We start from the raw sequence: 15,448 nt of genomic DNA, 5'->3' as shown, positions 1-15,448 counted from the left end.
CCTTGGCACAAAAGTACATTTAGATATCGGTAGTTATTGTTAATCATTAAAAATCCTAAATAATAATTTTTATTATTAATAATAATAATAATCTGAAATTATTAGTAGTATTAAAATAAGGTCAATTACTCGCGCATACGATATATTTAAATAAATGTTTCTCTAAAGATTTTATTATAAAGTTAAAATGACACCAGGTAGTGTCTTCAGATCTTGAATCATCCCCTGTGTCTGCTGCTGCTGCTCCATGCTACTTAGCTTCACCTCCGGTTGTTTCACTCAGTGCCGTATTTTTTTCATTTTTTTTTTTACCGTGTCCTGTCCGGCAGAGTAGCACTCAGAATTGTTGTTTGAGTGCCAATAAAAAGCCCAACAGATTTATTTTCACAAGTGGAGCATTACAGCTAACGCTTTAAGGCTCTGCTTGATATTCATAAAATAAACTTTATTAGAGACCGCTTTGGGATTATTTCAATTGTTACGGACGGAGACAGAAATGGAAAGGAAAAGAAAAGAAGTACAAAAGAGAGAAAGGGGGGCAAAAAGGAAAAGGGGAGAGAAGGAGAATAGAATGGAGGAAAGAACGATAAAGAGAATACAGAACGCTTCTACACCTGCAGAAACGTTCGCATTACCAGCTTTTTTATCAAAAGGTGCACGTTACTGATGAATGCAAGATGTATTTATTGGTAAATGCGGCTCTATAGAACATTTGTGTATCTAACCTGAATCTAAACACCTGTGGGTCTGAGTGTGAGCACGCATGTGCATACAAGGTTTCTCCATTAAAAATATGCAACAGTGAGTGTGAGGAGCCACAGACCTGCCCCCCTGGACCCGGGACGGATATGAAGGAGATCCGAGCCACAGACATCCAAAGGCCCCCCAGAGCACAGGAACCCCAGGAGAACCACCGCCGGGACTACCGTAACCCCCCCAGAGAGGAGCAGGGGAGAATCCCAGGGGAACCACCCAGCAGCCACAGTGCAGAAGCCTCAGAGAGCTGCAGCGACGAGCCCACAGGCCTCGCCGGCAGCCGTCTACGCCCCAGCAGATCCAACCATGGACCCAGAGACCCGGGACTCATCACTCCCCAAGCAGAGGCCCAACCGAGCCTAGGGGTCCAGGCCCCGGCAAGCAGCCACCGGGAGTGAGCCAGCACACACCAAAGCACCCAGCCCCAGATACCGATAACCACAAGTACACCAGCGGGCAGAGATGCCAACCACCGGCAGGTGGTGTGGCGGGGAGGGAATAGGCCCCACATTCGAAAGGGGCCTAAACTGATCCAGGAGAGGGAGCAGCCCAAGACCCAACCTGACACAAAAAAACAGGCTCACACAATCACAATCACACATTTCTACCCTCATGCGTACACATAAAAACACTCACGCACCCAACGTAAAGACAAACAACAATGGACATTGTACACTCACTCACACTCCCCATACATGCACTCAGTGCTGTATTTGCTGGAACCCTGGATTTACACTGTATCTGCTTCGGTCCAGTCCGCTGCGAAGCCCGGAGGAGCTCCAAGAACCATACGCAGATCCTGCAATAAAAGCCAGTGATAAATGCTGTAACAAGTCCAAAACAACTCATTCTGTGGAAGCTAAACCAGTTAAACTGCTTCACATTTTGTTTTATGCATCCAGATATTTTCATGTGTTTTGTTCTACATTGGGTGAGTGCGGCGAAGCTATATTTGTTGCTTAATTTGGTGCATTTAATGTTTAATTGCTCGGTTTTATAGTTAACCCAGTAACTGATCCTGATCATCTAATGTAAACAACAGCTAATATATACACATGTGTATATATAAATATATGTGTGTATTAATATAGTGAGATCTAGTCCGTCTTTAGTGAATTATTTTAAATTCCGGATGTTGTGCTCGTTCCGTTTCCTGGTCGTGCGGTATGATTCTGCTGCTGTCTGTGTTGCTGGTCATTATAGCAGCAGTCAGTTTACCTGCAGCGGTTCCCTTTGATGTCATAAAAGGGCGCAACAAAATCGCAAAGGAGTAGTCTGGAAATGCCTTTTTATTGAAATTTATGACCATATACAGTACAGACCAAACGTTTGGACACACCTTCTCATTCAAAGAGTTTTCTTTGTTTTCATGACTATGAATATTGTAGCTTCACAATGAAGGCATCAAAACTATGAATTAACACGTGGAATTATATGCTGAACAAAAAAGTGTGAAACAACTGAAAATATGTCTTATATTCGAGGTTCTTCAAAGTAGCCACCTTTTGCTTTGATTACTGCTCTGCACACTCTTGGCATTCTGTTGATGAGCTTCAAGAAGTAGTCACCTGAAATGGTTTTCCAACAGTCTTGAAGGAGTTCCCAGAAATCCTTAGCACTTGTTGGTCCCTTTGCCTTCACTCTGCAGTCCAGCTCACCCCAAACCATCTCGATTGGGTTCAGGTCCAGTGACTGTGGAGGCCAGGTCATCTGGTGCAGCACCTCATCACTCTCCTTGGTCAAATAGTCCTTACACAGCCTGGAGGTGTGTTTGGGGTCATTGTCCTGTTGAAAAATAAATGATGGTCCAACTAAACGCAAACCGGATGGAATAGCATCCCGCTGCAAGATGTTGTGGTAGTCATGCTGGTTCAATATGCCTTCAATAAATCCCCAACAGTGTCACCAGCAAAGCACCCCCACACCATCACACCTCCTCCATGCTTCACGGTGGGAACCAGGCATGTAGAGTCCATCCGTTCACCTCTTCTGCGCCGCACAAAGACACGGTGGTTGGAACCAAAGATCTCAAACTTGGACTCATCAGACCAAAGCACAGATTTCCACTGGTCTAATGTCCATTCCTTGTGTTCTTTAGCCCAAACAAGTCTCTTCTGCTTGTTGCCTGTCCTCAGCAGTGGTTTCCTAGCAACTATTTTACCATGAAGGCCTGATTCACACAGTCTCCTCTTAACAGTTGTTCTAGAGATGTGTCTGCTGCTAGAACTCTGTGTGGCATTGACCTGTTCTCTAATCTGAGCTGCTGTTAACCTGCGATTTCTGAGGCTGGTGACTCGGATGAACTTATCGTCCGCAGCAGAGGTGACTCATGGTCTTCCTTTCCTGGGGCGGTCCTCATGTGAGCCAGTTTCTTTGTAGTGCTTGATGGTTTTTGCGACTGCACTTGGGGACACTTTCAGTTTTCCCAATTGTTCGGACTGACTGACCTTCATTTCGTAAAGTAATGATGGCCACTCGTTTTTTTTTTTTTACTTAGCTGCTTTTTTTTTTTTGCCATAATACAAATTCTAACAGTCTATTCAGTAGGACTATCAGCTGTGTATTATATCCACCTACTGCACAACACAACTGATGGTCCTAACCCCATTTATAAGGCTTGAAATCCCACTTATTAAACCTGACAGGGCACACCTGTGAAGTGAAAACCATTTCAGGTGACTACCTCTTGAAGCTCATCAACAGAATGCCAAGAGTGTGCAGAGCAGTAATCAAAGCAAAAGGTGGCTACTTTGAAGAACCTAGAATATAAGACATATTTTCAGTTTCACACTTTTTTGTTCTGTATATAATTCCACATGTGTTAATTCATAGTTTTGATGCCTTCAGTGTGAAGCTACAATATTCATAGTCATGAAAATAAAGAAAACTCTTTGAATGAGAAGGTGTGTCCAAATCTTTGGTCTGTACTGTATCTCAACAACTGTTCATTTCAGTAGCATGAATTTACTTTTAAAGATATTTAATAAATGTTTCCTGTCTGTAAATGTAATTGGATTTATCATGAAAATTCAATGTCACAGGCATTTGTAATTTTTGGATGAATGTCCTGTGGTCTGATGAAATGAAAATTGATATTTTTGGCCATAATAAACATTGTATCTGGAAGGAAAAATGGATCTGGCATCCTATCCCAGCTTTGAAGTTCAGTGTTGTTGCTGTTGGAGGGACTGGTGCGCTTCACAAGGAGGAAAGAACATCATGTAGAAAAATTGAAGCAATACTTCAAGAGACAGTCGGGACTTTGTCAGCCAGGAAGTTAAAGCTTGGACACAAATGGGTCTTCCAAGTGGTTTGTGACCCTAAGCATACCACCCAGTCAGTTACAAAGTTGACTAAAGATAACAAAGTCAATGTTTTGGGGTGGTCATCAGAAATCCTAGATCTCAATGCAGAAGGTAGTTTATGGGCAGGGCTGAATAGGTGTCTGTGAGCAAGGCGGCCTACAAACCCTATTCGGTTACATAAGTTCTGTAAGGAGAAATGGGCCATTAAGAAGGATACTCAAAATGTTTGAGCCAAGTTGTACAGTTTTTAAGATGATTCTACTGAATACAAAGTAAATTAATGAAAACGTCTTCCTTTGAACAAATAAAAAAAAGAATCAATCTCGCATTTAGCCAATACAAATCATTTTGGTAATACTAACTAACCTAAAACAGGAAACGTTTAGTATGATTTAATAAGGAAAAAATGTTTTACAACGTATGTAAACATCTGAGTTACCTGTGCATTATAAATATGAAATAAAGTCTAAAGAAAGTTACAAATCTAGGACCACCGGGTTCGCTGCCGAGATGTTTTTGATCTTTAAGTTAAAAGTTTTAGAAGATCTTTCTCCCCCTATTCTCTTGGCTCACTCCTCCTGCAGCACAGTGCAGTCGTTGCTCTAAAGTCTTTACAAGCCTCACACTCTTAATCACTTTGACGGTCATCTCAGAAATGAAGCCAGTTCATGCTGTAATTTCTTCCTATTCGCCCCTATGCCGAGCTTTAGTCTGATCAAGAATTATTCTCATTCATTTTCCTTCTCGGTTACTCAGTGGATTTAATTTGTCACTTGATTTTTCTTTTTCATGTGTGTTTTATTTGGGCCAGAATGCATCTGTGTGCTGTATTTCTCCTTGCATAAGTAGCTGCAGTATTTGAGGCCTTTCAAGTACATATGTGTGGCCATAGCTGCTTGCACTCAATGACCTGGTTTTGCTTTCAGTGCCACAGTCATCCTTAATCTCAGATCTCCATCTAATCTATTTTACTGGTTGCTTTTTTCTATGTAAAACCATCCCTGGCCTCCTTTGTTTATTATACTTTCTTGAACACACCCCTCTCAGAATTAAAATGTAATTTCTTATATTGAAAATTGCAATCTTCATTTAAAACATTTAACCCACTTTCTCATTTAGAGACATTCATAATAATAATGTGTTAATTAGGACTTTCTTCCACTTATTGGTCTTATCAGTGGTCATCATTCCTCCAGCACCAACCCAGACCCGTCGGTATGGGGCTTTAGACTCTGAAAGAATATTTCATGCTTTCCTCGAAGCAAAAGGGCTTATGATCTAAAAAGAAGCTCTTCTAGGCTGTTGAGCCTAACTCTGCCCTCTTGCTTTCCAAAACAGGGATTCCTCTGACTTGTCAACAGTGTCATGTGATGAACTGTTTGGCTCTACACTTTCCTAGAGTTATGTTAAATTCAGTGCAGCTTGTCACAGTGAAATCCTTGTTCTGTCCATAGAAGCACACACATGACCTTAGATCTGAAGGTTCTACCAGCTGTAACTTTGTATGCTTATAGAATCATATTTAACTACAATCCCTTTCATGTGACGACTCTGTTTAGTCTTACTAAGCATGTTGCATTTTCAGTTTCCTCATTCCAGCCTCTGCTTTGAGTTATTGAGGCATTGTCAAGGCCGTGATACAGGCTTGTGCAATGTCTTGGCTAATGTCAAATCATGGAATAATAGTCCTGACCAAGAGCTTTAACTTATTAATAGGGGTTGGAAATGAGTAAGAAAGCAAAAAGTGGCAGTTGTTAAACATTCAGATGTGAACTAGATTGGCTGCATTTTGACCAATGAAAAAACACTCTCAACATCCTGAAGCCGCTTAGCCATAAAATACTTTAATTTGACCATTATAATGTACCTTTTCAGACAGAAACATATCCCTTTGGGAATTATAAGATTGCCATCAGTTTTTCTTTCATCACTTCATCAAGTTTTGGTTGATCCTTTAAGTTGTTTTTTTACTGTTCTATTTAGCCTAATTTCCCTCTGAAGTCGTACTGTACTATTAAAATCACTGCTGTTTCAATTTTTTTCTCAGATCAAAGATGTTTGATCTGGAAGTATAAAGAACTGACGATTTCTGTAGATGTCTTGAACTTTATTCATCTCGATTTTAACCCTTAAAACATCTCACAAATGTCCATATTTTCTATCGTTTTGAAATTTACTTGCATTTTAAAATTTTGTCATCTCCTTCCTCCACGGACTGTTTTTATTTTTGGCTTTTTTAAATTTAATTGGACATTTAATTGTTTTATTTATTGACTGATTGATTTTCAAAAATGTGGTGGCAGCAATCATTCTGTTCTTGAAACCTGCTTATTGATAGCACTCTTGTTACCTTACCCTCTACCAGCCCCTGCAGGAGTGTTTGTGTTTGATGAGATCTGACTTGGAAAACTAGACTTCAAATATTTCAAACTCGTTTTAATGCTGACTATATGGCTTACTGTGTGGCGTCAAAGTTGGGGAACTAAGGAGCAAAAGCAATTGAGTCAACTGGTAGAGCCAAAGCTAAGATGACAAAATGATGACAAAATATATTTAATCTACTTAAGTTAGTAAGATATTTATTATAATTATAAGTTATTGAAGAAATTATTCATGTATGTCTTAAATTTCAATCATGGTGGTTTTAAAAAGTCTGTAGTTGAGTTATTAGAGAATCCTGCTGTCTTGCACTCTGCTGTTATGAGTAAGATGAACACCAGTTTAGTAGGTTTTTTATTTTACTTTGACCAACTTCTTTCTCCCATTTTCACATTTATCCATGAATTCTACTGCTCTAACGTTACTGTAATTGACACCGTTTATACTGAATTAAATTCCCTGTGAGGTTTAATTGTCATCCACGTCACAGATACCGTGAAAGCATTTTGTGGAGTCATTCTCATGGTCTGATGCAAGTTTAATGTCTACATGTAGATCCTCCAGATAATTAGAAGTGACTAAGGAGAATTCAGGAAATTAGATTTTGCAGAGGCCTTAAGGACGGCAGGATCAGGTTTAATCCCACAGGAGCACCTCAGCTGGAGATTTCTTGGAAGTCGTCACTGAACTCTTGAGGGAAGCTGATGTAGAAAAGAAAAGATTAAAGAGCACAATAGAGGAGTGTTTTCTAGCCATTATCCCAAACACTTCACAAAATCATGATCTACATAGTTTCCAGCTGCTATTTTGCACTGAATTCTTCACATATTTGTTCATACTTGTTCATATTTTGACCTGTTTCTTTTTCTGTGTATTTTTCTAGAAGCTCTCCAGAGACCAGACTTTGAGGGTCAGGGTCTGTCTGAAGCAGCTCGCTGGAACTCCAAAGAGAACCTTTTGGCAGGACCTAGCGAGAATGACCCCAACTTGTTTGTTGCACTCTATGATTTCGTAGCAAGTGGTGACAACACACTCAGCATTACTAAAGGTGAGAGGAGTTTTTTATTTACATTTTTGTTTATTGCAAACCAAATTTTCATATCTTGGGAAATTGGTGACAGTCTGAAAATTTGTCATTTGATTTCAGTATTTTCCAGTTGTGAATTAGTACAGAAAAATATTAGTCTTCAAGCTTGATTTTCCATCTTATTCTATAAATTGTGTGTGTCTTCGTATCTTTTCTTTCCATCATGTGTCCCCATTCCCATTTGTTGTGTCTCCTTCTTTCTTTCCTTCCTTCCCCTTTTTTCTTTGGTTCCTTTTTTGTCCTTCCTTCCTTTCTGTTTTGTATTCTTCCTTTCATTTGACCTTCCTTGTGTCCTTCCTTTCCTTGTGTCCTATTTTTCATTTGCTTTGTTCTTTTGTTCCTTCTTTCTTCTTTCCTATGTTCTACCTCCCTTAGTTATTTTTCCATCTTGCTTTCCTTCTGTCCTGCCTTCCTTCCACTTTCAGTTTTTTCAGAATCGTCAAGTTTGTGAAGACAAACAAGGAATTTAAATTCGGTTCCTCTTTGCTCTCGATTAACACATTTTAAATATAAATATTTTATATTATTTATTTTTCCTTTTGATGAAAATAAAAAATATGTTACAAACATATACAGTGTTTTTACAAAAGAGGAAGATTTATTTGAATTTGTGCAAATATGCAAGGTATCAATCTGGACGCTCGAACTGTTAAGTGATCATCAGAGAGAGAGTCTAGGGAAAGAAACTGTCTCTGTGGCAGCTGGTTTTTGCAAATGGCACCAACCTGTTGGTAAAAGTCTAAACAGTTTGTGTCCAGGATTGTGTGGGGTCTGCAGAGATGTTCGCTTCTCTTTTCCTGACCCTAGATCTGTACAAGTCCTGTATGGAAGGAAGTTAGTCCTGATGATTCTCTCTGCAGACCTAATTGTTCGTTGCAGTTTGGACCTGTCCTGTTTTGTGGATGAGCCAAACCACGCAGTATACGACGAACTCAGGACAGACTAAATAATAGCGATGTAGAAGATGACCAGCAGCTCCTGTGGAAAGTTGTACTTCTTGAGTTGCTGCAGAAAGTACAGTCTGGGCCTTCTTACGAACAGTGTCTGTGTGTGAGACCGTCTCAGATCCCGAGAAACTGTGGTTCCTAGGAACTGGAAGTGATCCACAGTAGACAGTGTTGTTGAGGATGGTGAGCAGAGCCAACATGGGGGGATTCTCCAAAACACCACTGTTATCTGCACAGCCTAAGGGGATTAATCTCCAGGTGATTCTGACGGCACCAGTGGACCAGTTGATGGTTCTTGTGCGGGAGAAGATGTTTCCCAGCCTCACCTGCTGGTGAGGTCAGTCAGAAAGCTGGTGAGGTCATTGTGTGGGTGAGCTTCTGGTGGAAGATATTTGGGTTGATGGTGTTGAAAGCCGAGCTGAAGTCAACAAACAGGATCCTGGCGTACATTCTTAGGTTGTCAAGGCGGTGCAGAATGAAGCGTAGTCCCAGATTGACTGCATCATCTGCCAACCTGTTTGGCTGGTGAGGAAAATGCAGGAGGTCCAGCAGGGGGGCCTCTGATGTCCTTCAGATCCTTCAACACCAGACCAATCAAGGATTTCATGACCATAGACATCAGGGCGACATAATCCTGTGATGGTGTGCTTCTTGAGGACTGGGATGATGGTGGAATGCTTGAGGCAGGAGGGAACCTCACACAGCTCCAGGGACTTGTTAAAGATCTGAGTGAAAATGGGGACCAGTTGGTCAGCTCAAGTTCTCAGGCATAAGTGTGAATCCATCTTTAAAGCCTATCCATCATAGTAATCTATTGCCATAAATTCATATTAACCTTTAGTCTTAAATATTTTTAAATGAATTTTAATAGGCTTAACTCTGAAAACGTCTAGGGTTTACACGTCTTGTGTAGGAACCCTGGTAATAGTAGTTTAGGTAAGGTTTGTCTCAGTTTATTGTTATTCCAAATATTTGTATTTGTCATTAGGCTTGAAATGGCAGGAGAAGTTAATCACACTGTTAAAGAGAGCAAACCAATCTGTAAGGTTGTGACTACAGCTGGGATTCTCCTTGTTTGTGTCCCCTCTCCTACCCTCTTTGTCCTCAGTTGACTTCCTGACAATGTTCTGACATATGGGCTTTTTTCCTATTGAGCCAACTGTAAAACAGTGCTGCAGATGGATCGCACAGACAAATGGAGGAAGGAAGGAGGGACTGTAGCCGCTTGAGTAAACAAAAAAATGTCAAGCACAACGTAACTTTAACTGCACTGTTGCATCAGGATTTTTTTTGGCCGGTAATGCTGATAACACAATCATTTCTTTTTGATAATGAAATGCTGAAGCTGGTTTGGCAAAACAAAGCCTTCCTTCCTTGTGTTTACCAGCATATCCAGTGTTATCTAAGGAAAAAGTAAACCTTTCTTCAGCTGACATCATCTAAACATATTGTGTACAATATGTTCGGTTTACCTCACTCTTTCTGATTGAATAGGGGAGAAGTTGTGTGTGCTGCGTTACAACCATAACGGTGAGTGGTGCGAGGCACAGACCAAGAATGGCCAGGGTTGGGTGCCATCCAACTACATCACTGCAGTCAACAGTTTGGAGAAGCACAGCTGGTACCATGGCCCAGTGTCGCGCAACGCTGCAGAGTACCTGCTTAGCTCGGGCATCAACGGGAGCTTCCTGGTTCGGGAGAGCGAGAGCAGTCCCGGACAGAGGTCCATTTCCCTGCGCTACGAGGGGAGAGTCTACCATTACAGGATTAACACTGCATCGGATGGCAAGGTGGGCACCAGTGGTAACACACACACTAAACTGTATGCAGGATAGCCTAGTCAAAGTTTGGACTTAAATCCAGTCATGTTCATGCTCAAAAGCCCCCCAGTGTGGCTGATATTAAAACAATTATGCAAAGAGTGGGTCAAGATTCCTCCACAGTCATGTCAAAGACTCGTCAGTTTTTGCAATGACTGGATGGCAGGTGTTGCTGCCAAGGGTGGCACAACCAGTTCTTAGGTTTAGAGGGCATTTATTTTTTCACATAGGGCCAGGTTGGTTTGGATAGCTTTTTTTTCTTGAAATAATCATTTGCTTTTTGAATTCACTCAGGTTAAAATTACAAATGTGTGTGATGATCTTAAAGAAGTGTGAAAAACAAAATGAAAGCAGAAACTGCAAGTGGTTAAACACTTTTTCACAGCAACGTACTTGATTCAGTTAACGACAGTCATCAGAAATGCACCTAAAATTGAACATGCCCTTTCACCCTCATACTGGTCAGAATCAATGCAAGCTGGAAGGTATAAAAGGAATGGCTATTACTTATCTAAGTTCTCAGTACCAACAGCACTGCTGATCTTTTTAGCCTGACTTAGTTTCTACAAAAGGAGGATTTAACAGCCTCCTGCTTGCCCAGTCCTGTGTTTTGCCCATCCTTCCTGTCCTTTGTCAATATGAAACGGCTCTCCCAGAGCCTGCAACCATATTTAAAAGATCATTACCTCATTGGGAGAGCTGAATTCAATGCTTTCAGTTGGAGTTATTTGCATCTGTTCTAAGAGATGCTCCCAGATATCAGCTGGTGGCTAGAATAGGGTGATTTTATGTTTAATCAGTCCTGATTGGTGATTGGCCAGAGGGAAACTGAAATGCCAGTCTTTAGCTCAATTTTTAATGGGAAGTTCTGTTTTCTCCTTTTTAAAATGTCCATGCAGATAATAGATAATGTTTCTATCCTTCACAGAACATGTTGCATTAGGAAACCTAGCCAGTCTTTTGAAAATCTCACAGGATATTTTCTTGTAGATGAGCTGCTCTATGGCGGTCCGTGTGGGTAAGGAATATGAAATTCTCTGTGTGAGATTTCCACAAGCACTCCATCATTTTACCTGCATTACCCTGCTGTCTGTGACGAAGCAAGGTCAGCTAGCTGCAGGAACTCCAGCGACGCCAAGAATGGCTTTGACCTCGGCTGGGCTTCATAAAACGAGCACCAAACACACGAGATCTGACTCGGATTCTGACCCATATGCTGAGACATGCTTAGTGCAGACAGATGCAGCAAAGTAAATACGCTCACACATAAACAATGGAGATGCACAAACAGACAGTGAGAGCCAGATACACAAGGTTGCCTTTTCTCTTGGTTTTCCATCATCCCTCTAAGCTGGAAGTCAGAAGTCTGGTATGATGGACTTCCCCAGTAACTGAAGATTACATCAACAGCCACTCAAGTTGCAGCTCTGAGACAGCTCTGCATTTGCTGCCAGTTTGCTATTTCTTTTAATTCTTTCCTCTGTATTCCCTTAATTTAGGGACTCAAGACTATTAACATAAAGTAATGCACAAAGGAAACTATTTTTAGTATTATGCAACAGTGGAATAATGGAAAAGTCTGTCTACTGAGCCCTGACCAATGCACTTCTGTCCACCAACTTCCTGATGAAAGCCTTGCCAGCTTGGAACGGAGCAGGATCATAACTTTTCCAGATATAAATGTTTCCAGCTATAACTTCATTAATGTTTCCACCCGTGTTTTAGCACTGATTGCTTAAAGCAATGAAACTTGGTTTTATGCTGATGTTAAAGTTTACTTTTATTTTTTTTCTAAAACACTTTTATTTGCACAATAACTGAGTTGATTTTTTTTTTGCTAGTTTAAAAAATAAATAAGAATAATTACCTCTGCATCCGTTCACCCGGATGTAAAAACTCTTTCCTCCTGCAGCTCTACGTCTCGTCGGAGAGCCGTTTCACCATGTTGGCGGAGCTGGTGCACCACCACTCCACCGTGCAGGACGGCCTTATCACCACACTGCATTACCCGGCCCCAAAGCGCAACAAGCCCACCATCTACGGAGTTTCCCCCAACTACGACAAGTGGGAAATGGAGCGCACTGACATCACCATGAAGCACAAACTGGGAGGCGGCCAGTATGGAGAGGTGTATGAAGGTGTTTGGAAGAAGTACAACCTCACTGTGGCTGTCAAGACACTTAAGGTTAGAAGAAACAAGCATACTTATGCAAGCTTGTGGAAACTTTTTTAACTCTGGCATCATATATTAGGACTGTGAGATACAAATCTTAGATCAAGCTAAATAATGCTACCATCTGCTGTTGCAAAGATGGAACTACACCTAAAATCTAACTTTCTTCTGCAATTTTTGGCAACAACTTTGTAGGAGGACACAATGGAGGTGGAGGAGTTTCTCAAGGAAGCTGCAGTAATGAAAGAGATTAAACATCCCAACCTGGTGCAGCTCTTAGGTACGTTTAAAAATCCGTTAACCAGCTAGTCAAGTTTCATGTGACAACCACAAACTTCTTTGTATTTTTATTTGAATTAAATGTGATAGGCCAACACAAAATAGTGGACAATTGTGAAGTGGAAGGAAAATGATCCATGGTTTTCACATCCTTTTTCTAAAAGGGGTGGCAAGCGTTTGTGTCTAACCCCCTTTACCAATTCCTTTCATAATTGTTATTTAAGTACTGGGTATTTGAATCTGTTAAACCTCAGCTGTTCTGTGAAGGCCCTAAAGGCTTGCTAGAGAACATTAGTGAACAAACAGCATCATGAAGACAGATGAATAGTTTGGAACTGTGTGAAGTTATGAAACCATATGCCAAGTTTTGAACACGCCACTGAGAATGATTTAACCCATCATTTGAAAACAGAAACATTATGGCACAACTGTTGACCTAAACCGACAGGGTCTGCATCAAAGCCTCTTTCCCACTGGCTCCACTCCACTCACCCGTTTCACGACCGTTTCCATTACTGGCTTCTCCAGCCTGGTACTTTTGGTATCTGCTCTGCAGCAGGCCCCATTGGGGCTGAGCAGGGCTGAAATCTGACGTGAACAGACTGCTGTTCACTGATTGGGCGTGGTCAGCCGCAGAGGCAGCCAAGAGGCAGTTTGGTATCCTGGAGCAAGTGCAGAGATCCACATCTGAGGTGTAAGAATCTGTCGATGTAATGGCTATTATTGTACTCCACAAATTAACTAAAGAAACACACTGTTGAAAGAAAACCATTAGATGACCCCTTAGTTTAGCACAAGGCATGTAGAGCAGTGGTTCCCAACCTACAGTCCTTGGGAATTCCTGTACAGATGCAACAGGAAACAAATAACCAATGTAGTGTTGTAGACTGGGCAAGGGGTAGGCTTTTTAAAGTTTTATAGGGAAAAGTAGCACCGTATGCTATTAATTATAATGGAAGGTTGAAATGTTAATCTACAAACAGAGTTGGTATTTTTGTACTTGCAGGTGTCTGCACACGTGAGCCGCCGTTCTACATCATCACAGAGTTCATGACGCATGGGAACTTGCTGGACTACCTGAGGGATTGCAACAAAGAGGAGGTCAACGCTGTGGTGCTGCTGCACATGGCCACGCAGATCTCCTCTGCCATGGAGTACCTGGAGAAGAAGAACTTCATACACAGGTGTCTACACTAAATCTGAGTCTCACGTGTTTATTGGATGCTTTGTGTCTTGGCTACATCTGACCCAAAAATACTAAAACAAAAAACAAAATATTTGTGACATTATGTATTAAATTATTTTCTTCTCTGTTTTGGCTCTCTCAATGCATCACAGATAAGTCATTGTTGTAATAGTTCTGGCATGTTCAACATGTTCCTTTAGAAACTGCAAGGAATGATTTATGGGGTTTTTTTTGTTTGCAAACTGCACTTAAATTCTGGAGCTTGTCAGGACTCAGCTTGTGACCCAATACCACACCAAACATATGTTGAAATCCAGCATCACAGCAGCACAGAGCACTATTCTTACTAGCAGCATGTAGTTGCAGTTCTAATCATTTTGTTTTAGGAGATTTCCTTCTCTTAAAGTCACGTAGCTCCTTGTTCTTTCTGGGTTCTGACCCACAGGGACTTGGCTGCCCGGAACTGTTTGGTTGGGGAAAACCACCTGGTAAAGGTTGCAGATTTCGGCTTGAGCAGATTAATGACTGGAGATACGTACACGGCTCATGCTGGTGCCAAGTTCCCCATCAAGTGGACTGCTCCAGAGAGTCTGGCCTATAACACATTCTCCATAAAGTCTGACGTCTGGGGTAGGTTTATTATTTCTTCTGTTTCTTTCCATTTATTAGACTGTAATATAACAAAATGTCTTTTTATGTCAAATTTCGTTAAATACATGTTTCTATTCTGTCTAAGACAAAACTAACTCCTTAGTTTTTATTTTGTTAGCATTTGGGGTGCTGCTGTGGGAGATCGCCACCTATGGCATGTCTCCTTACCCCGGCATTGACTTGTCCCAGGTCTATGAGCTGCTGCAAAGAGACTATCGCATGGAACGACCAGAGGGCTGTCCAGAGAAGGTCTACGAGCTTATGAGAGCCTGTGAGTGCTGCAAGATCAATCTACAGCCTGATTAAAAAGCCTTCTGTTCTTCTGAGCTGTACACTTCTTTCCTTTCAGGTTGGAGGTGGAACCCCTCAGAGCGTCCATCTTTTGCCGAAACACATCAAGCCTTCGAGACCATGTTCCAGGAGTCCAGCATCTCTGATGGTTAGTGTTGCCTCTTTAATCATCTAAAGCACTGGTGGTCCTACGTCAAAAATCACCTTTTTGATAGACTTAAAAAAAAAAAAAAAAAACTAACACTCCATGTTTTGTTGACTCTTCACCAAATAATAGAGGTTGAAAAGGAGTTGGGGAAGAAGGGGAAGAAGACAACATTAGGCTCCATCCAACAAGCTCCAGAGCTGCCAACCAAAACCAGGACGCTCCATAAGAACATGGAAAACCGGAACAGAGACAGTCCAGGTGGGATAAATGCACAATGTAATGTGCCCTTCTAGCTTGTTGTTTATTATAGAACTATACAATCATTTAAGTAATTCTTTCTTTCATTTCAGTTTTTTATTTTAGTTTTGAGACATTTGTCACACAACATCCTGTTGAGTTGAAATGAATTCTAAAATGAAAAGGAGT

At 41.2% G+C, this 15,448-nt stretch overlaps 1 protein-coding gene across 2 annotated transcripts in view; it reads left to right on the top strand.

The window, feature by feature from the left end:
- Positions 1-15,448, top strand: part of abl1 (c-abl oncogene 1, non-receptor tyrosine kinase) — a 50,452-nt gene that overhangs the window by 31,606 nt on the left and 3,398 nt on the right. For both annotated transcript variants that reach the window (XM_047372672.1, XM_047372673.1), the window contains 9 exons: positions 7,324-7,488; positions 9,969-10,264; positions 12,207-12,479; positions 12,663-12,747; positions 13,753-13,930; positions 14,378-14,562; positions 14,702-14,854; positions 14,933-15,022; positions 15,152-15,280. In XM_047372672.1, coding sequence (XP_047228628.1) covers positions 7,324-7,488; positions 9,969-10,264; positions 12,207-12,479; positions 12,663-12,747; positions 13,753-13,930; positions 14,378-14,562; positions 14,702-14,854; positions 14,933-15,022; positions 15,152-15,280 — 1,554 coding nt within the window. The remainder of the gene's footprint in view (positions 1-7,323; positions 7,489-9,968; positions 10,265-12,206; positions 12,480-12,662; positions 12,748-13,752; positions 13,931-14,377; positions 14,563-14,701; positions 14,855-14,932; positions 15,023-15,151; positions 15,281-15,448) is intronic.

This window comes from Girardinichthys multiradiatus, chromosome 8 (assembly GCF_021462225.1).
Source record: "Girardinichthys multiradiatus isolate DD_20200921_A chromosome 8, DD_fGirMul_XY1, whole genome shotgun sequence".
Classification (NCBI taxonomy): Eukaryota; Metazoa; Chordata; class Actinopteri; order Cyprinodontiformes; family Goodeidae; genus Girardinichthys; species Girardinichthys multiradiatus.
Note: the sequence above shows the minus strand (reverse complement) of the source record. Positions and strands in the feature narration are given on the sequence as shown.